We start from the raw sequence: 23,149 nt of genomic DNA, 5'->3' as shown, positions 1-23,149 counted from the left end.
CTTGGGCGTAACGGGGCTCCCGGCGCCACCCGCGGGTGCAAGCGCGGAAGAAAGCAACTTGAACTGCGGGAGGCGGGGGACAGGCGAGCGAGTCATGTGCTAACGTCTCGTTCATTCGCCTGAGGTCACCGACCACACTATACGTCACTGCTTCCATAGCTGCACACTTTTACGATAATATTGTTTTATTCCTTTGCCTCGTCAGCAACAGTTTTGATTTGCAAGTCGATGGAACGAAAAGCGTCATTAAAAAGAGACGGACACAAGATTTAACATGGCAGAAAATTCGATAGGAAGCATTATACTGTGTATAAACTTTAAATAAGTGTGTATTTGATCATTTTCTAAATGAAATAATAACATAGATGTGCAAAAAAATGAAATAAGAGATTAATTCAATTATAAAATTTATCAAAATATTTAATTATAAAAAAATTTGAAGCGAAAATTTCTTATTACTCTTATTTAAAGTACACTGTGTAATGCTCCATATATTTTTTTCTATTAGCAGTCAATAAGCCCTTTTGCAAAAGAAAATGTACACCTAAGGAATTTACATTATTAAAGTTGTATAATTGATAAAAATGTATATACAATATTGGTCTTACGCACGTTTTTAATAAATTTGCAATTTTTGACGCAAATCATTTTAACATCTATAGCTCGTCTATCTTCCATATATTATAAATAAAAATAAAACACAAAAATTGACGAATATAACTTTATTAGTGCACAGTAAAAAATTATATCAACATAAAACTACATCACAAAATGACAAAACCTGCTCCGTTGCAAATAAGCGTTAACAATTAATTTTACATATAAAAATATAAAATTGAATTAGAAAATTTCTAGACTAAAATATGTATAAAAATTTAATATAACTAATATTTCAAATATGAACGAAAATTGAGTAGTTTTTAATAGTAGAACTTTTATATACGATTAATTTTATATAAATAAGTCGATTCAAGAAAAGTATGTATACGGTCTGTCAAGTGTAAGCCTGTGGTATTTTTTTGACAAATTTTATTTGTCAATTCTCAGTTTGGCGGTCTTGAGTGCTGTTCAGTGTTAAGTTCAAATTCGTGTTTTTAGTTTTTTTCTTAAGAGAACTTTACAAAAAAGCGCGGAGTGTGACTGTCGTATGTTAATGAAATGTATTTATTTTGACACGGGAGACACAGTTCGCGCTAATTCTCGTTTCTGAACATATAGAGGTGGCGCTGACGCTATATAATCGGTATTTAAAATTTACATAAATACCTAAACAACCCCTTCCCAAAGTCGTATATATACCACTAATATAATAAAACAGGTTAGAAATGACAGACAAATCCTTGGAATTACTTCGTTTTAAATCGTGAATAAAAGTTCTACATCCAATAAATGAATATACGTTAGAAAAATGTTAGAAGATGGCAACACGCGGTGAACACTCAATATATTATTTCTAAATATTCCCTATTTTAAGATTAATATTCGAACTATATTCACTAAGAGTTATAATAAATGTACACAAATATTAAGGAACACAAGGAAGACATTGTTAAATTAATGAAATAATTAATGAAAAAAAGGTTTGCGTTGCAACTGATCTGTCCTTTCGAAAGTTGGCGCTCATCATGGCTACTTTAATATTTATGGTGCTTTGAATTATCGAAGATTCTTTAACCAAGACGAAACCAACTTCAATCATCGTAAAATTAGGCAATTCCATTCCATAACTTTGGTTGAACGTAACTTTTCATGAAGTATGTATCTCTGCCCTCTAGCGAGAGAAAAAACTATACTAAACTCCGAAATGGATTCCGTTCGGAAACCGGTCGTAATTAATACGAATCGTAGATATTTCTAGAAGTATATAGTACCAAAATCGCAACGCAAACCGACATTTACTCGGTGACTTGATTAGTTAACTTAAAAAATATCCAGTTTTTATGATAATAATTTATTTAAATCCACAATATCTGTAATTAATAAACAATATATAATTTAAATATCGACAAGAGCACTGTAAAAACGGTTCTACTTTGAACTACTCATCTTACCGACTAGAAATTTAACTCATTTTATACATCGAGATCACTATATTTGTACAAATAAACTTTTGAGTAAATCTTTAAATTTTTTATATAAAAAATGGATCTAATATAAATTTGACATTTATCCAACAGTGTTGCTATATATTTCATATTAACATACTTTCTCAATCTAAAATTATATCTAGATAAAAAATATCTGAACAAACACTTCCATTTTTATTAAAATCACAGCAAATGAAAAATTAACGGCGTCCAGTTAAAACTAACCGTATCCCGTAAACATTTACTAAAAATTGGCACGAATATGTATGAATCGTAATTTGGTTTGGATTCTATTCCTGTTGAAAATATATTTTATGACCACATTTAGACACCCAAATTTTTTTCAAAATTATTTATATATAATATTCGAATACTTTTTAAGTTCCAATAAAGACGTTCATCAACGTGTATATGGGTCACACATTCATTAGAATTAGTTGGGATTCATCCGATACCGATACCGTTAGCGGATATACCGGTATCGGGATATTGTTATTGCCGTAACAAACAAACACACTTTACAAATGCCGTGCTTTATAAAAGTAATGTAAACCTGTTTGATCTGGTGCATTGCAAACGAGGCACGGCATTTTGTTAGACACTAGCTTTTAACTGCTATCAGGCGTAGTTATTTTTAAACCAAATAAAAAATACAAAATTACAAAAATCTTATCAATGTTAATTTTAATTATTAATGTGTTAAAAACTTTAACCGAACTTGATACAGTTTATCTTCATTTAATTTCAATTCAATAAGCGTTAGTATCGGTATCGGTATCGGCGATATTTCTATACGAATATCGGTATCGGTAATAAGAACAGAACAGTTAAACTCTCATTAAAATTGGTTAAATAGTTTTTGAGATATCCACTAATCTATTTCGGTAATATTGACAGCTTAATAACATTTCAATAAATCTTAATAATTTTATATCTTTTGCATGACTTTATTCGTCCATTTAACCGCGAAAGGCTTATCCAAATTGATACTAACGTTGATCTTCAACACCTTCCTGGGTTTGTCGTACGTGAAGCTGGTCGAGGCGTTGTTGACTGTCACGGTTTCGATGAGATTTTGACCCAGAACTGTGATGGTATCGATGGCGGGTACCCCATACCCCCACCATTGGATAAAGCTGCTCAATTCGTTTTCCCGTAGCTTGAATATTAAATGGCTGTATTTCTCTTCTTCGTAGCTGTCTGTGAATGTATATTTACGGCTTTACGTGTGTTCGTTACCATGGTTACGATGTGGTTACCATGGTAACCGTGCTTTATTTCCGTCTTAATTGATTTATGATAATAGAAATTTATTTTTAAATATGATTTCTTTCATTATTAAACCCCAACGACATTATGTTACAATTTTAGATTATGGCGAGACTAAACAAAATTTAAAAAATTCAACATGAGAATCATTAAGCCCATAGACAAGACAAACATACAAAAGTATACATTTCAGCTTTCTGAATAAAATATAAACTCACTCAGGCTATCCCCGTCGTCCCAGTATAATTCGCCCCTGGCAACCCCGGCCGCATCGGGAACGAGAAGTAACTGTATCGGCAAGCTGCGAGTGTTACCAGTATTTACGGGACCTTTAGCTGGCGGATCTTGTAATGCAAGAATAGCGCCACCCTGAAAATTACCTTCTTTAAACCACTATTTATAAAGAGTGAAGTGATGTGAGTGCAGGCTGGAGTTTAAGTTTTTACAACATATTAAAAATATACAATACGATGCGACACTCATCCCTGATCGGTCGTATGTTCGATTCCCGGTGGACCAATGTGTCTATGTGTGCATTTAACACTAGCTCGATGAAGGAAAACATCGTGAAGAAAAAGTCGAAAGCGTGTGTCAGGCACCGGAGGCTGATCACCTTCTTCCCTATTATACAACTGAGACCTAGAACTAAAAAGGTTGTAGCGCCACTGATTTATTTTGTTTAATTTTTAATATTTCTAAACAATTAAAGGTTAATAATGAGAATTTAGACTTTTTGCTAACGAGCGGTATGTTTCAGGAAACAATTGTATGAAAAATCAATAGATTATGGAAAACAGTAAGAAAAGCTTAGGTACTATGTAAACATAAAAAAATACGCAAATGTACACTATATATAATAATACACACAGTGGCGTAACTATACTATCTGAGGCCCGTGGCAATTTTTTTTAGATGGGCCTTTATCAGTCAATTTTTTTTAGATGGGCCTTTATCAGTCAATTTTTTTTAGATGGGCCTTTATCAGTCAAATTTTTTAGATGGGCCTTTATCAGTCAATTTTTTTTATGGGCCTTTATCAGTCAATTTTTTTAGACGGGGCTTTATCAGTCAAATTTTTCAGATGGGCCTTTATCAGTCATTTTTTATGGGCCTTTATCAGTCAATTTTTTTAGATGGGCCTTTATCAGTCAATTTTTTTTAGATGGGCCTTTATCAGTCAATTTTTTTTAGACGGGGCTTTATCAGTCAAATTTTTTTAGACGGGGCTTTATCAGTCAAATTTTTCAGATGGGCCTTTATCAGTCAATTTTTTTAAGACGGGGCTTTATCAGTCAATTTTTTTTAGACGGGGCTTTATCAGTCAAATTTTTCAGATGGGCCTTTATCAGTCAATTTTTTTTAGACGGGGCTTTATCAGTCAAATTTTTTTAGACGGGGCTTTATCAGTCAAATTTTTCAGATGGGCCTTTATCAGTCAATTTTTTAAGACGGGGCTTTATCAGTCAAAATCGTCACGTTGTACTCAATTGAATTTTAATAAACTTCAAGATTTTCATCATACACAACTACACATTGTATATGTCCCACTACCACAATAATAAGTCCTCTCTCAGACGAGAGGGAATGGTCTGCAGCCCCCACGCTAACCTAATGCGTATTGCATTCATCCAAAGAACATAATATCTCAACGCATTCATCATCTATTCGCTAGCTTTTCGGTGAAGGAAACGTGAGGAGGAGCATACATTTACAATGAAATAAAAAATTAAAAGTTAAAAGCTCGCGGCCTCTTGGGCCCGTGGACTTTTTCCATCCCGGCACTCTATTGTTACGCCACTACACATTAAACTCACTCGACGAGGGAAGACATCGTGAAGAAACTTTAGACTCAAAAGTCAACGGCGTGTGTTAAAAACATATGTTTATTATGGAATATATGATACAAGTATCACTTATTCCACGTCATTAAATTTAAATAAGTAGACATTCCTACTCCCGATGAGTACAAAGAAGACAGAGGATGTAGGCCGAGAGAAAAAGCAGGTGTAACAAACTCTCGGTACTCTTTTAAAATAGAAAATCGTCATACAAAATGACTATGGCAATGACTTTTCAATTTGACATATGGCAACATTAAATGGAAATCACCTTCACAGCGACCATTTCCGCATCACTAATAGTCTTCCACGAGTTCAGTGCCAACTGCTTTCCTGTATTAAGATCGTACCACGGGTTCGGACCTGGATAAAACGCGTTCGTTGTGTTTGCCCCCTCTTCCAAAATGGCGGTTATCATAACATCTTCGCCGATCATAAATTGAGTATCAATATTGTAAACTCTCTTATCGTTTGGAAATCTGAAAAATCATCATAAATAAATATATTAAATAATATATTTTGGCAAAAATTGTTGAACAGTTTTTCGATATTTTTTTTTAATATCCATACTAGTGGGAAAGTTATGTTTCTTAAGTATTTAAAAGACCTAATATATTAAAAATGTTTAAAAAAAATCAGACACATAAATATATCCGTATAAACTTACTCAAAGAACAAAGGTCTGGCCACGGTGGTAGCATCGGTATGGGCTCGCCAGAACAACGTGTAATAGTATGGAAGGAGTCGATATCTCATGCGAAGCGCGCGTTTGCTGGCTTCTACCACAATTGGTCCCAAGCTCACTGGGTCTTGGGGCTAAAATGTGATTAAAATTATTATTTATATTATCTTATTAATACATTTCAATACATGCACCTTATTTGAATTTCTGATACTCGCTTAGGGATGTAACATGAGCTTACTTTAATATTTCGTAAGTAAAGTAAATACCGCGGTTTTGTATAACACGATTGACTTGGAAGACTTTTGTCTATAAATAAAATTTATTTTGTGATGGAGAGTTTCTTGCCAGTTCTTCCCTTGACTTGCGAACTGGTAGTAAATGTAAATTTACAATTAATTTAACTTTTTGACGTTCATAAATGTACTTTTTTACCTATATAAATAAAAATATTTTGACTTTGACTTAATATATTTTATTTGGCAATTCAAAACTTAATTAAAATTATTAATCATTTTCACTTTTTCATTGTTTTGAAAATTTACTGACTGTTTTTCGTTAACAATTTACTAGCAATTTCTTCCTAAAACCAATAATATAAGTCTCATCAGTGAACAATACATTATTTATTATTAATATAAACATTTTAATATATTTTATTGGTGTAGTTGGTGTAGCCTTTCAACCCTCGTACTTTCGAATCACGGCCAAGGTTTTTTTTTATAAAGTAAAACATCGTGAGAAACCCAAAAATGATGTGTCAGGCACAGAAACTTGACCAACCTTATTATAAACATACCATTTAAAAAAAACCAAAACATATATAATTCTGAATCTAGGAGATCCAGCTGTATATGTGGAAATTTATAAACGCGCTTATGAAGATGAAATCTAGTGAAAATATATTTTAAAATACCTTCGACGTATCACTATTATGGTTCCTGGAGAAAGGATAAAAGGCGCCCAGCTGCATCCATCTCTTGCAGAGCTCCGGCGTCGTGTCCCCAATGAATCCGCAAATATCTGACCCCATTAGGGGAACGCCGAAGAGACTGAAGCTTAGCAGTTCTGAAAAGACAATATATAGCTTAGATTTTTTATATTTTATACATTATTTTATTTATCTAGTTAACCCTATATATCCTATATCTTAGCTAAATGCAGTCTTTTGTTAACATAGCTTTTAAACATTTAAAGAAAACACTTTTTTACCGGATTGAAGCTATGTATTATTATAAATTTACATAGCTTCAATCCGGTAAAGGAAGACCTCCTCCAGCTTTTTCCAACTGACTCTTTCCATGGCTTGTGTGGCTGTGCACCCTCTTCCCCTGGGTCCTTTCCATACAGATGTCTTTAAAGTCCAGCATTTATCTGTGTTTCTTGCTATATGCCCCGCCCATCGCCACTTCTGTTTTAGGGCATATTGTAAGGTATTTATCACTTTTGATTCTATGTCTTTTGTACTCCACACCAACGGATCCTTAATTCAGGACAGTTACTGTTCGATTCCAGGTGAAACAATTTCGTTTCTTAGACATATACATAAGGCATCCCAGGCTTTGCAACACACATAAACAGAAAAAAAAATATTGTTATCAGCTAGGGGATCGGATAGATAATGCCGTAGATTTCTTCAAGGGTTTATTTCTTGATAAATCAATGAGGAGTTTATGGGCACAAATTAATCGCAGGAATACACTTATTACACAAAAGAAAATTACTTTAATTATGCACACTTCACATTGCACTTTAACACTTCACTTGATTGATATTACATTGGAAACCAAACTATCTGGTGTGGTATTTGCTGCAAACTCCCTCAAAAGGGGTGAGCTTTGGCCCGTTCGGGGCATATGCCCCCTTCGGGTGGTGTATGTGTTCGCGCCCTGCTGATACAGGGCGGTACTGGGGCGGGCTTATAGCCCTTTATGGGGGCTGCAGCGCGCGGAAAGACACGGTCTCAAGTCGCTGGGCTCAGCCTATGGGGTAAATTATCTGGTCGCGTTTCGGCTCGCTTATATATCCCTGGGAATAATCTTTAACGATGTTCGAGGCAGGATTGCTACTGAGTAGCGATGGAACAGTTCTAGAACGTCCGTACTCTTTGTCTCTTTCGCACATTGCGCCTTTCTTGTCGTACGGCGTTCTAGAGTGCTCAATCTAGCTTTGAGATGGTTCCGATCTTCCCTCTCTCTCGCGTATCATTTCGTCCTTTTCTTATGTAATAGCAGGCAAACGGGCAAGAGCGTGACGTGACAGAACCTGATGTGAAGCGACACCGCCGCCCATGGACACTCACACTGCCAGAAGGCTCGCAAGTGCCGGCCTTTCAAGAATTGGTACGCTCTTTTCTTGAAGGACCCTAAGTCGAATTGGTTCGGAAATACTTCAGTGGGCAGCTAGTTCAGCGGTCAAAAACTGCCTACGAAAACACTCACTTGTGGAACGACGGACGTCGAGGTGATACGGATGATATTTGGTATTTTGCCTTGACGTCCGATAATGAAACTCAGCTGCGGGTATTAGACCGAACCACTCTTCTGAACACTCCCCATGGTAAATGCGGTAGAAGATGCAGTGAGCCCCAACATCTACGCAACGCCTAGGGATCAAGCCGCACGGAAAGTTATTGGTCGTCGACGATTCGAACCGCTCTTCGTTGAATACGGAATCTAGGTGTCCTTGTCCTCCTAGATAATTCAGTCGAGAATAAGAGAAAATCCAGCCAGCCAGCCAGCTGAAAAGTTCTCTATGTCGTGGAAATATCTAGAAACATTGCAGTCAACCCGTCCTCGAAACCATATAATGGTATGTAAATAACATTTCTTATACATATAAGGGAGCGTTCATGCGTTTTATGTCACGCAATTTTTAGAGATTCTTGACCCCCCCCCCCCCCAAATGAAACGCACCTTAACGTTTTCTGTATCCAATAGTAAAACGTTTCGTGACCACCCCCAGTGACTCTTTATACCTAAAACTTACCATTATGTGGTGTAAAGTACTGGAGAGTGGATAATAATATTAGTAATAACGCGTAATTCAATACCCACCCCGCATCGTAACGTTTTACAAGAGGACCCCCCTCCCCCCCAAATTCGTTACGTAATACTTGATCGCTCCCTTACCAGCCTTTGATCTAAGCTAAATCCCTCTATTTCTGGACTTGTACTTCGCACTGTCACGTTCCAGAATCTTATTATTCAGAAACGCACGTTTAACCATGTGCATATTACATGAACCAAAAACAAAGATAGAAACCAAAACAGACTCGAAAACAAACAAAAGCTATGCAAACACGTATCTGAAAACCACTTTTGATTTCAGTAAGCCTACTGACTACGTGTTATGCTAATAGAATTGCTTTAGGTTCCGGTTTCACACGTTTTCACTCGGATATTTATTTATTATATATATATATATATATATATATATATACTAGATATTTAACAATAATCAGTGGTTCTATTAATATTGTATGGAAACGTTTAATAATGCATTGCGTTACTTATTTTTACAAATACAAAAGATAAATCAAATCACATACGTGGTATAGAAGCCCTGAGGTCATGCCATTGGCTGAAGACGTCCCCGCTCCAGTGTCCCGCGTAATGCCCCATTCCGGGAGACGACCCCCGGGAAATTGTCAACGGCCGCTTCCCACGAATTTCCATTAAGGCCCTGGAGTATTTACAATCAGATTGAGTGTTAATATTGCTTACGTCAATACCGTACTCATTTATTATAGTAAACTTGATTGAGTACATTTGGACAGCACTTGAAACTAGATTCAAGATTGAATACGGGCCTCAATATTGAATCGATATTGCTATTGAAATCTAAAAAACCTTGTGTTACACAAATTAATTGTTTCTCCGGTCTATTTAGGCGGTTAAACTATTTATTAATATTTGTTTGAAAATCATGAAGTGTCAAATTCGAATCCCGGGTGGAACCGGTTGAAAATATACAACTGTATCCCTAACATAAGTTATGTTTATTTTTAAAATACTAAAACTATGTCCATCTGCTAAAAGCCGAGATTGGTTAGATTTTTCAATTTTTATGATTTGTATGAAGGTACTTACAAAATTTTTAAACCTACCCTCATAAAGTTTTTGTATTATTTTAACTCTTTAGTTTATAGAGGTTTTTTGGTGTTTTCAGTACCTTTAGTTTATATATAATCGTCCATTTGCACTCTTTTAAAGTCATCTTTCGTCTCTTTCTCCTAAGCTGTGTTTCCGCTACGTTGAAAAGAGCCAAATAATTTGAAATTATACATACGCATGCGTAGCCACTGCTTCACTGATCGCATACAAATTGTGTACGTCGAAATGCAATCCGGCGAAATGCTTCGAGTCCATACACAAGGTCTTGTGTTTTAAGCCGTCTTCGGCTATGCTCTGAGGCTTGTAAGGCAGGTCTTCGGGGCTGCATTCACCATACATCGAACCAGACAGGAAATTTGAGGGTTCATTCATATCCTGAAGGAGTGTTACTTTTAAAAAAACCCATGTGGAAAGAAATATTGACAATAAAAATGCCACTGTACTGCGATATTTTAAATCTACGATTCGTTGGAAGTACGACTGCTTCTGGGACTGGTCGTAAAGAGTTTTATTTTTTAAAAATTACATCAATTAAGTAGTCTCTTCCTGAAATACGTGGATATCTCAAAAACGACTAAACCAATTTGAATGAAACTTAAGACTATTCTCCAAGTTGGAAATAATTATTTATGATTCAAATAGTCATAGAGACATTATCTAGTTTATAATAAATGTATGGACGTCTTGCTTGAAAGCCTAAAATAGGCTAAAATGTCACACACATACAAAATGTTTTTTTTTTTAATTCCATCAACAAACTTACAATCCATGCGCCGTCATAGTTAACTTTTCTATGGAAGTCCGACATCAGTTCTTTCCAATACGCGGAGGCGTTCGGGTGTGTGAAGTCTGGCCACACCGTGGACACTCTGTTCCATACCTGACAAATTAAAAAAAAAAAATTAAAGAGAAGGACTCACACTGTACTAACACTTGCTGGGCCTCAGATCATTTCTAATTAACTAATTAATTAACATTTTCCTTCATTGTTCAAACGTCAACCAGTTTATTTATGGGTCAATATTTCAAATTGTTCAAGACACTAACTAAAGTGATACTTTATACCACCCCCCCCCATCTCCACCTGCAATGGTCCTGACATACCTCTCTTGCTTCATCAACTTTCGACACATTCACCATACACTAGTTATCGGAATTTAAACTTGTCCCTTCTCTAGTACCATACCTGGATCATCCAGGATTTGGTCCAGATATGTAGACGGGCTACCGAACCCGATTTCATCATCCAGAGTTCGTCCATCCATCCGTTCTACATGGCTTCGTATCCTTTTTTTTTAAAGTGAAGAAAAAGCGCTTCCGCAGGCCCGCGCCAAGGATTTCGAGCTTGACACGGGGATTGTGGGGCTGGGTCTACACTCAAATGGCGAGACCCCACCCACCACACCCACTAAAAACACCTCAGCCCTTAAGACGGGCCCTCGGGGTTCGCCAGGCATTCTACGTACGTGCTCTCCATGGACGGTTTAAGCACTCGCCCGGTACCGTACAACCTTACCAATGGCCGAGAACAAATTTAAAATAAATTAAATCTTGCACTCGAACCGGGAATCGAACTCGGTACCCCTCACCATATCAGCCACATACAAAGACCGCTAGGCTATAAGGCCTTTTACCCCACACTGCTCACGTATACAATCTTACACCACATATAATGCTTTATTGATAAACAATAATTAAGCGTTGGAGCCCTTACAAAATTTCCACCCGTAGTTTTGTGCAATGGAAGAAAATTGTGACGTTGTAAAACCAGTTATCTAGTGAAAAATATACTTACTTTTCCAACAAAGGGTTTATCGGTTGAATTTTTCACGAAAACATTCATTTCCAGTCCCAGATCGAATGGCGGATATTCGCCAGGATTTTCCGCGGCGCTTACACCAGGGTCTGAAATTATCATTACATTGATAATTATAACATTGAAAGGACCTAGTAATGCACAGTTAAGATTGATAAGAATAAATAATAAATAAATACTTAAACATCAATAGGGTGATACATATTTGTTTTTTCATTCATGGTCCTTCGAGCCATCCGGGAATAGCGAGATTTTCGCGGTCCACTGCTAGTTTTTGGGCCAACAAGGAACCAAAATAGCACCAACCGTATCAACATATGACGAAAATAGTATAGAAGAGCCTTTATTTCATTTTAAAGGAAACATAAACACACTTACAAATCAGCTCAATGTCTAGTGTTACATAAAAAATGTAATACGATTATTACAGAATTTCATTAATTGTAATAGAATTATTAATATCATTGTTTTCGTTATTATATATTTTTGTTATAAATGGCTTCGAAACTCTTCGAATCAACCGTGGTCAAGAAAAAGATGGCGCGTAACGGAAAAATGTGACGGTATTTTTTTTCCAACCCCGGATTACTTCAATAAAGAAGCTTCACTTCAACAAACCACAGCCTGTATTTGATGACATATTTCTCGCATCGGCTATGAGCGTCGTCAATGTTTGAATGGGTTTTTGCCGTTTTATACGCGCAATATAATAATTATTACATCTTATATATTTTTATTGTTGCTTTGGTTAATCATTGAGATATCGTCTATTACTTTTATGAATCATAATTTATTTGAACGACTTGTTTCGTTATTATTTAATTATTTCATAGTTTGGAATCAACAACGAATAAAATTACGAACACTGTTACGACCAATCAGAGCGTATCAAACGCCACGCGAGACGCCATCTTGCCTTTGTACGGTGCGTTCAACAAACGCGAGACTCGAGAAAAAAACAAAAGATTGAGTATTCAGTGAAGCTTTATGATGATGAGACCAAGGACCTTTTGGACCAAATTAGGTTTAGTGGATTGTGAATAAAAGTGAGATCGGTGACCTGAAGCCGCTGCTCTTTATAATTAAATCTCAAGTGTTATATGTGGTATTAGAAGTAATCAATCTGAATTACATATTGTACGATTATTATTCGAGTCTTTTGACCCACATGACGCCAACTAAACCCCATAATTACGATGTCCATATCGATGGAGTGACCATATATCTTCGACATATATAGTGGTCTTAGTATATATATTTTAATTAAATAAATACGAAACTCACCAATCAATATAACGTAATGCATGCCAGCTTCATGTACAGTCTTAACGAAGTCCGGTAACCCGGCGAAGGCTTCCGTGTCGTATGTGAAATCGTTGCCTTTACTCATATAATCCAGGTCATTCCACTGGACATCCTGGAAATTTTGGAAAACGGGATATAATAACTGCCTTTATAGGATATTTATATAATTTTGGTAAGATGTATCCAGCGGGAAGCCCTTTTTCGAGCGGCTTAATCCCTCTGAATCTTCTTCCGCATTGACTATGAAGTGTTCAGAGTTGTTCGGATTAATACCTGCAGCTGAGTTTCATCATCGGACGTCGAGGCAGAATACAAAATTCCACCCGTATCACCTGGACGTCCGTCCCAAAACTGAGCGTTTTTAAAGAAGTATAGATGGTTCATATAGATGTATTTCTGAACCAATTCGACTTTGGTCATTTAAGAAAAGAGGCCAATTCTTAAAATGTGGCCAGCTTTCTGGCATTGAGTGTCCATGGGCGCCGGTATCACTTAACATCAGCTGAGCCTCCTGCCCTGTTCTATATATTTTTTTCCATAATTTAATCTGTACTGACATCCATTCCCCGCAGACCCTATAAATCTTTTCGAAGCATGACTCTTTTGGTCTGGCATTGAATCACGTACAGATGTCCTATACAGGAGAAGGTCATCAGCCGTCTGTACCTAATACGCGTCATCTTAGATCTGGTGGTGTCCTGACGATGTTATCCTTGACCGTAGAGGCCAAAAATCAAAGCCGAAGTTCGAAGGCACCGTTTCAGGTTTGGAACGTACACCTAGTTTGAGAGCATATGAATATGAATGCCTAACTCTTAGGCCCGAGAGTTGAACCTTGCAAATTATATAGAGGCGTGTGAGTTAACGTCATAAATTTCTTAAAAAATAACTTTCCACTTCGAAACACCGCTGTTATAAAACGCGGACTAGAGACCGCGTAACCATGACAACGAATAATTAAATACATACGAATGGTATCCCAGCATCTCTATTCTTCTGCCAAACGTCTCGAGTCACGTTCAGCGATCCATAGTTATACCTGAACCAAATTCGATGATCAAAATTTAGATACTTTACTAATGTAAACCAAAAAACCAGTCACACCTAAATTCACATTATTATTGTCACCACACATCCATTGTACTTATACTCAAATTTGGAAAACACCATCAAAGCGGTGGTTTGCCGACGCCATATTGACAGTTGGAAGAGTTTCGTTTTGACTTTGGCAGAAAGTGCAACTATTTTTTACTATTAAGAAAACACTTTTTAACGGATTGAAGCTATGTATTATTATTACCGTGACCACGCACGCTGTAAAGCACGCGAAACGTCGGAAAATAAATGTAAATAATTATAAGTTTTTAATAAATAATCCGTTTAAAAAGTGTTTTCTTAATGTGTAAAAGCTATGTTAACAAAAGACAATACTATATTTTTAACTACCTTATCCCTTTGTTTCCTTTTAATGTATTTGTTTATTTTTACTCGCGTGTAGTACCCTACCTTTTACTTGAAACTACCTTTTACTTGAAACTACCTTTTACTTGAAACTACCTTTTACTTGAAACTGGCATAAAGTTAAAATTATTGCCATAACAGGATAGGCAAGTAATGAAACGTCATGGTTCAAGTCATTTGCCTAGCAACCGATCAAACGGCTGAATATAGTTCAGGCCGTTAGTTGAACGGCGTTATTTGGTAAAGAGACTGGGCTGTTAATTGAACGGCTAATTAACCTAGTTGGATGCAATATATATATGTCGGAGGACGCCATTCAACGAGTTGCTTGTTGATTGTATAATAACACATTAAATTCTCTTTATCATTTAAACACGTTGCATTAATCTTAATTTAACTTAATACGCGATTTTACGATAGTATAAAACCTAAAACATATTTCTGTTAACAAATTAGTGATTTCAGTTAAAATTAGTTACGTTTTTCTAATTTATAAGATTGTAATCGTTATTAAACAAACGACCAATGAGAGCAGAGCTCTTTGCTCGAGTGGGGTCGAAGCGCTATCTATATATAGCCCAGTCCGTTGGTTGTTACGGGGCCTTTTTGAAGTGGAGACGGTTCGAGTTGGATCCCTGAGTTTTGGTCGCTAGATTGGTGCATTGAACTCACTGCTGGGTCTTAAAACTTATAATTTATTATTAAATAACTACCATAAAATATTGTGAAAACTACAATCGTCGTGTTTTGTACCCTCATGACGCCCACCAAATCTGCAACCACTGTTGATGAGGTCACTGGGGAAGGTGTTTCTCCGACATATACAATATTGTTTACATTGACATAACTACAACCGACGAATCGCTAGTAAGCTATCTCTTCGAGTTAACACTAGTAAAGAAAGAAAAAAAAAATAGTAATAGTATTACACGTAACAATAGTGAAAATAGAAAAAATTCTACGATTTCATTAAATATGCGCAAGCGCAACCGTCGCATTATGTAATTTTTTTTTACATTTTCCATGTTCATACAAATATAATTTTGAATTGTCTCAATAAATAAATACAAAAAGGGGGGTCATCACAGTCATGGAAACCCATTGTAGTGGTTGCGGTGCTTTTGCTCCCAGGGATGATCCCCACCAGGACTCGATTCCACAAAGTGTCTTGTAAAGCGTACTGTAGAAGTCTTCCAGCCATCTAGGTGACGCTGATGAAACTTTGCATAATACTTAATTTTGTCACTAAATTTCAATCAACTCACTTGCACAAATGAAACCCGAGAGCCCAATACGGCGGCATGAATGGTTTCCCGATAATCTCCATATATTGAGCAATAACATCCTCCGGGCTCGGGCCCAAAAATATATAGAAGTCTAGAACACCCCCTATCGCTCTGTAGGTTATGGCTGGAGTCGGTTGTAGCACTATATCTGAAAATATATTTTTAAAATCAGTATTTCTAGTATAATTAATATTCGATATGATAAGTTGTGTTAAGTAATAAAAGGAATAATTTTTCGCTATCTTAAAATGTCAGCGTTTAATTTCTTCAAAACCACGTTAGAAAATAAATTCTCCATTGTGCGTATTGCGTAAGAAGCGTAAGTAATGTAATGAGTGTTATTTTTTTTAATGGAATCTCGCTGTTGGCCTTAAGTGCCTTTACAGCTCAGCTCAAGCGAGCGTGGCTCGGCCCACGCTTAGCTCAAGGGCGTCTCCTGTAAGACTCAAACCTCGGCTTAGCGCGTCGTGGTCAATCGCCTGAAGCTCAGGATGGAAGCTAACTGGAGTGAACGAAGTACGCAGTAAAGGTCCTCGGCTTCCCCGGAGAAGGCGGTTTTTTACCCTAATCTGATTATGGTAATGAGTGTTGAAACAAAAATCTTATATTTATAGAACACAACAATCGTAACTCGTAACGACCAATCAGGAGGTGCGTGCGCAGCTAAGTAGTTAAAATGTGTCGACTATAATGTCTTAGCTCTACTAGTTGCTATAAAACAGTTACCCATTGCATTAGAGTTGAGTAGCAGAACGCCATGGCTCTTTCCATTCGTCTCCAGACCCAAGTAGAAGGGATGAGATCCATACAAATGAATCTGGAAGAACACTTACAAATGTAAATACTTAAAATGGTACAGTTTCGGGTTATCTATAGGTGTACCGCAAGGCTCTCTACTCGGGCCACTTTTATTCCTTATATCAATAAATGATGAATTTCCATTTTATGACCATTACTTGACAATATAAACAGTGCTATTTGAAGTAGCATACGTAATTAGTTTATTAAGATAATGATAAATAATAAGGAAACTAAATACATTAAGCTATATCAAATATTAAAATAAATAAACTAAAGATAAGGATGGCTTTGTTGATGACTGTTCTTGGATTTTAAACTATGGAACCTATACAAATAAAACCTATGGAACAAGCTAAACTGTTTTGATAGTAAAAAAATACATTCAAATTTCGTTATATGACTAACTTGACTATCACCATCTTTCCAAGATAAATTAAAATAATAATAAAAAAAAACAAAAATTATAAATAGCAAAAAGATGGAATACATATATACAAAAAGGTTCCAACATTTACAAAAGGAAAAATCTACAAAAATTATTAAGTACATTTATATAATATTCAGCTGTTGTGTTGCTGTGTGTGAGGGCATTTACGTGAGTGTATGTGGGGTGTGCTCATGATGCAGGTTATATTCCGCTAAAGCTTCAGCAAGTCAAGGCTTAAATATTCGTTGTATGTCGGGGCTGAGCGATACGAATTTTTTTGCATAGTTTGAAGTTGATGTCAGGAATGTATATAGTCATTACATGAAAATATTGCAGACCGGGGTTGTATTAAAAATATGCAATATATATGAAATGACGTTAATGGCAATTTCTGTAATAAAACCGTTGCAACTATTGTGCCGTATCAATAAACAAACATGTTTTTAAAAACGCTTCCATATTATATTTTGATAAAACTATGGCGTTCAATTAGCTAATAAAATGGTTCTCTTATCGCACCTTGCAAAGTTTATATATGTATTATATGAACACAAAACAATCGGAGACAAAGACTCAAGTGTTGTAGCGGCACTGGATTAAAAAAATGATTTTACGAATTGTTAAAGAAATAAACATTCTCTTACATTTTCACCAGGCGGTTGGTCGTTATTGAAGAGGGTGTGAGTTTTCCAATTCATATCGTTTAGAAAACTCGCTTGTTTTTCTCCTATACCATACGTATAATTAGTTGGTAGCAACGCTGACAATTGTAGGAATTTATCCGATAATATGAATCCACCTGTGTTCTGAGCGTCCCATCTGAAAATGGTTTCGCAATTGTTTTTCATATACAACGGGGCAAACGCACAGGAGGCTCATCTGATGTTAAGTAATATCGCCGCCCATGGACACTCTCAAAGCCAGAGGGCTCGCGAGTGCGGTGCCGGCCTATTAACAATTGGTACGCTTCTTGAGGTACTCGAATTGAAATTGGTCTATAATATTTCAGTGGGTAGCTGTTTCCACACAAAAACGCTCAGTTCTTGAACTACAGACGTGATACGGGTGGAATACTACCTTGAAGTACGATGATAAGCAGCAGCAGCATAGGCCATTTACAGAACCAGAAATAATTATTGTTTCACCCGGACCCCAAATCAAGATTTTCAACGGAAACCACTTCAAGGAGGATGTATATATACTAACGTCACCAGATTTGTAATTTTTAATGCAGAGTTTAGTAAACCAATTTCTATTGAATATCTTCATAAAATTCCATTTCCCATCAATACTTTGTGATTCATACATATGTATTCAGTATAAATTAATAGAAAATAATTTAGCAAAAATAAAAAAAAGCGACGAAAAGATTCTTACATGGTAACATTGTCAACGTTCCGTATAACTTTGAACCCCACAGCGGAGCTATCAACATTAACGCGATATTTTACGTCTGAAATCGAACTGTAGACTGTCGGTACTTCAGGATACTGTGGTTCAAATCTCTTATGCTCTGCATCGGATATCTGAAGTTAATAATTAATTCAATTAACATTGGCTACTAATAATAAACTATAAGTCGAAGGTATTGGTACGAAGCCAGCGAATAGAAAATGTTTTCTTGCTTTAAAAATACAGTAGCAGTTGAACCAGACCGCGTTATAGGAAATCGCGTTGTATAAATCTCATAAAACTGTTGAACTATTAAAAGACTAGGAACTATCTCTATAATCTATTAAAGTTATTTAGTTGAATTTTATAAGAACACGATTGAAACATGTGCTCTTGAACCTGCAAGGCATAACTAATTACGGACTTGACAAATCATTATAATATTCACACTACAGAAATATTTAAAATACCAATTACCTTAATCTGCAATATATCGTTGGATAAGTAATTAAAATCGATCCTGGCAACACTAAATTGTTCCGGATATCCTGTATCACACGATCGGGAGTAGTAAACTGTCATTCCGTGTTTATTTTCCGTACTATTTATAAATTGGTATGTCTCATATTGCGGCGGGTAAAAACAATATGGCGCATATGGGTCGTCTGTGGCTTTCCAACAACAACCTGAAATATTTTTTTTAATATGCATAGTCTGTGCTAGACGGCGTAGCAGTTTTCCAAATGAATATATATCTTAAAAAAAAAAGATTTATATCGAACAATGATATAAGTAATTTAGTACTTAGGACCAACGCTTTCCGTACATTATTCGTATTATTTTAATAAAAATCGCTGTAAGTTTAAATAAACCAATTATATTTGATTATGCCAATACTCTCATATAAAAATTGCTCCAAATGTATTACCTCGTTTGTCACATTCTTCCTCATTCGCCCCGTTCTGCGGATGGCAGTCGAATCGCATCTCATCATCAACAATTCGTGCACAAAGTTCCTTCATCACCTCTGGTGAATGTACCAGGAAACCTTTCTTTACGTCTTTCTTCTTGTTATCTGTCGCATTGCTTCGGTTCTTGGTGCTTAAGTTGTTGTGATCGTGGTAACGGTATTCGGTGATCACGGGCTAAGATGAATATTATCATTTAGTTTATAGGCCGACGAGGGGTGCATACTTCCATCCTGAGACCGGACGTTGGAATCAAGGCCAAGCACGATGTGCTTTCTATGTGTTGGAAGCGGCATGTGTTTGACGTGAAACGTGTGTAAGATACAGAAAGCTGATCACCTACTTGCCTATTCAGATTAAATATTGAAGAAATATATAAAGAAATCTGCGGTTAAGACAAATGATTGATAAAATAATAATAGTTTTTATTTATTAAGTATTTATAATTCTACATATTAATTAAATCTTTAAAATGATGGTAATGTTTTATTATTTTCTTATTAAGTAAACGGGACAAGTAGAACTCAGGTTTGTAAATGGTAAATAAATTATAGCAAAAATATTTTTTCTTTATAAATCGATTGCGCAACAATCTTTTTAGGTCTTGGCCTCAGATTTCTGTAATTGTTTCACGATCATTTGTCAATCTAATGAGTCTACAGTAAGCCGGTCTCCTCACGATATTTTCCTTCACTGTTCGAGCAAATGTTAAATGCGCATATATAAAAAAAGTCCATTGGTGCACAGACGGGGATCGAACCTACAACCTCAGAGATGAGAGACGCACGCTGATGCCACTAAGGCAATACTGGTAAAAAAATTAAAATACCCACAATTTACAAAGAAAACCGAAAATTTGCAATGATTGATTCATTCCTTTAAATTATGGTTACATTTTTATATAGCCTCATAGGGTAAGATGTCAATAATTCATTGATCATGACATACAAGTGAGATAGATTATGTTAAACCTAAAAGTATTAAAGAAGATTTTCAAGGTATCATGCTGTCCAAAGAATTTAAATTTTTATAGAAATTATTAGTAAGAAACGCCTACGTCCGGTTTTTATGGGTCATAGTGGACTGAAAATGAAAAATATAATAGTGACTAACATACAATGTCTGGACACAGAAATGAGTTTCCAGTCATACAGTCTCCCAAAACATTAGTATAAGATTTATCCTCCTTAAAACATCTCACTTATCATTTAACTATTAACCAATACAGACATCAGTTATGATAATAAAATATTTACTTATATTAACAGACCTTTTCTAATGTCATTGGTGTAAGCGGTTTTTTTACTTCTTCAGGGTGAACTCGCTCCCATAGTTTTCTGAAAATTTACATATATTGTAGATAATCCTTTCATGTGTCTGTGATGAAAAGCAAACCAGCATGTATCAGGCCTAAAAATCCACCTGTGCAATGAAGGCTCGCTTATAAATAAAAAAATATATTTGAAATAACCAAAGTAATGTTACTATTGGGGAGTTATGGGACTTTAAAATTGCTTGGATTTTGTTTGTACCATAATAAAAATAAAAAACTACTGAAAAATAATATAATGCAAAACATTTTACAAGTAGTATCTTATTTTAATTAATAAATTATTTGATTCATTATAATTAGATAATGACATATTTATTCTCATAGCATGAACTATAGCAACTTAAATATTTATTTAAGATACAATGGATATATTGGGAATCTTAGTGCGGAAATTGAGTCCACTGAATAATATTTTTATTTTTAATTATATTAAACAGTTTTATGTTTACCAAAATTCACCAAAAGTCAAGAAATTTTTGGAACTGTATATACATAGATAGTCACAAATCAACAAAATTACATATAGTGTGCTGTGTCTGCATTGTATAATGCCTTCCAAACCAGCTGTTGCCCAAATTAGAAAGACCTCCCAGATAAAGCTTAAGTAGACTGCAATGTAAAGAGTAATTATACCTGTAATGATCATCACCCCATCTGCCACCAAGTGCCCCAGCCACAGCCCACCAAGTAGCCACAGCCAGAGCACAAAGCAAACCACCCACAAGCATTCCAGGTAACAGTGCTGCTCCTTTTTCCCACCAATGATTTAGGCAGCCACGCCGCGATGAGAACCTCTCATATCTGTTAAAACAAAATAGTTATACCCAAAATATAATACAAAGCCCTTCATGACAGTAATCCTTTGTATTTAAAATTGAAAATAATATTTATCTTCAGCACGCAGCACACATGAACATTTAACTACTTGCAGTATGAACATGGTGTTTAATACAATATAGATAAGAAATTTCATTCCCTTTATAGAAAGAATTATATTATGTTTTTAAACAATTACATTTTTTATATTATATAAAAATGTTTAAATAAAATTCCATACAATTACAAAGTCTTACCAAATTAAGATCACACCTTATTGAACACTTAAGCACAATTTTGCTGCTTTTATACAAAACAAAAAAAAATAAGATTAAAGGTTAAGGTGATTAATAATAATCATATTACTATTTTCATAACAGAAATTATTTTTAATTTATATAAACAATGTAAAACTGATATGAGCAAACTTAGTCATAATTTCAGTTTACATAGGTTCAATAGTTATAACTCTTTGTTTGCATCAAGTCAATGTATTAGTTTTACCAATTTTGTTGAATACCTCTCATAGTTTTATTTCATAGTAGACAAAAAAATATTAAATTAGAATTGATTAACAATACTAGATATTAGATTAAAGTAGTTTACCTAAACATATTTTTTTTTGTTTCCGACCGTAAATATAGATGGTAAGAAATCATACAATATAAATTACATACCTATGTTCTCGCATTGAATCATCAGTTCTTGTTTTAGGTTTAATGCCGCTAAATAAAGGTACCCTGCGTGATTTGTCACTTTTACAGAACGGCGCAAATGTCGTCTTTTTTTTGTTCGGAGCCTTAGGACCATTCAGTGATGTTTCTGTTAATATCTCATTTGTACCAGATCCTTCTCCAGCATCCCTTAATTTAATTTCCTTTCCACTTTCATAAAATAAGCGATAGTTAATATTATCATTAAGAGTCAATAAATCTTCTTTCGCAGTGGGAGGTCTGTCACAAAAATCTTCAAACGAAACAATCTCATAGTCATCCTCTTCATTTTGTTTTTCAACCTTGTAGGGAATCTTCGGCATTTTTAATTATTTAGATAGTCATTAATTAAAAGCACTATTTACAATTTTAACAAAGACACTGAAAATACGAGTATAACATTATGGATAACACATATACAATTATTTATTCCTAAGAATATTGACTATTACTTTTACAATAATATTTATCATATAACGTCCTTTTTACAAAAGTATCTATAATTAATAAATGTTTAAATATAAACATCAATCTACGTTATCAATCGATTTCAAAAATTTACGTATTTGGTATTCGGAAATGCGAAAAGCCTCAAGTTGAATTTCTATATCTTCATTCTCATTCTTAATGCCCACGAAATAAAGTGTAAATTAGAATTGACTAAAGAGATATGACGTTTAAACTTGATTATACAAACTTTAACGTCAAAAATCAAATGGATGACAATTGATAAGTCATTTCTAGTTTCAAATAAGTTTGCCATATAAATTATAAATTCTCACATTTAAAATATTATTAATTTAAACAATAAATTAATTATAAAAATAAATAATTTAAACA

The 23,149-nt window shown here is 35.1% G+C and overlaps 1 protein-coding gene across 2 annotated transcripts; it reads right to left on the bottom strand.

The window, feature by feature from the left end:
• Positions 1 to 707: 707 nt before the first annotated feature.
• LOC123709606 (lysosomal alpha-glucosidase-like) lies at positions 708 to 22,850 on the bottom strand. 2 transcript variants are annotated; one of them, XM_045661043.1, is made up of 20 exons: positions 22,274 to 22,850; positions 21,414 to 21,581; positions 20,718 to 20,784; positions 19,408 to 19,624; positions 18,957 to 19,165; positions 18,465 to 18,613; positions 17,732 to 17,906; positions 16,586 to 16,676; positions 15,839 to 16,007; positions 14,082 to 14,151; positions 13,092 to 13,224; positions 11,787 to 11,896; positions 10,755 to 10,871; positions 10,167 to 10,366; positions 9,427 to 9,560; positions 6,793 to 6,944; positions 5,862 to 6,010; positions 5,466 to 5,673; positions 3,575 to 3,725; positions 708 to 3,287 (listed from the first exon to the last, which is right to left on the bottom strand). In XM_045661043.1, the coding sequence occupies exons 1-20, from the start codon at positions 22,630 to 22,632 to the stop codon at positions 3,016 to 3,018; spliced, it is 3,300 nt and encodes a 1,099-aa protein (XP_045516999.1). In that variant the 5' UTR covers positions 22,633 to 22,850; the 3' UTR covers positions 708 to 3,015. The 2 variants fall into 2 exon arrangements, with proteins under 2 accessions (XP_045516999.1, XP_045517000.1); XM_045661044.1 differs by lacking the exon at positions 22,274 to 22,850 and adding an exon at positions 21,854 to 21,892.
• Positions 22,851 to 23,149: the final 299 nt, after the last annotated feature.

The sequence above is a fragment of the Pieris brassicae genome, chromosome 5, assembly GCF_905147105.1.
Source record: "Pieris brassicae chromosome 5, ilPieBrab1.1, whole genome shotgun sequence".
Lineage (NCBI taxonomy): Eukaryota > Metazoa > Arthropoda > Insecta > Lepidoptera > Pieridae > Pieris > Pieris brassicae.
Note: the sequence above shows the minus strand (reverse complement) of the source record. Positions and strands in the feature narration are given on the sequence as shown.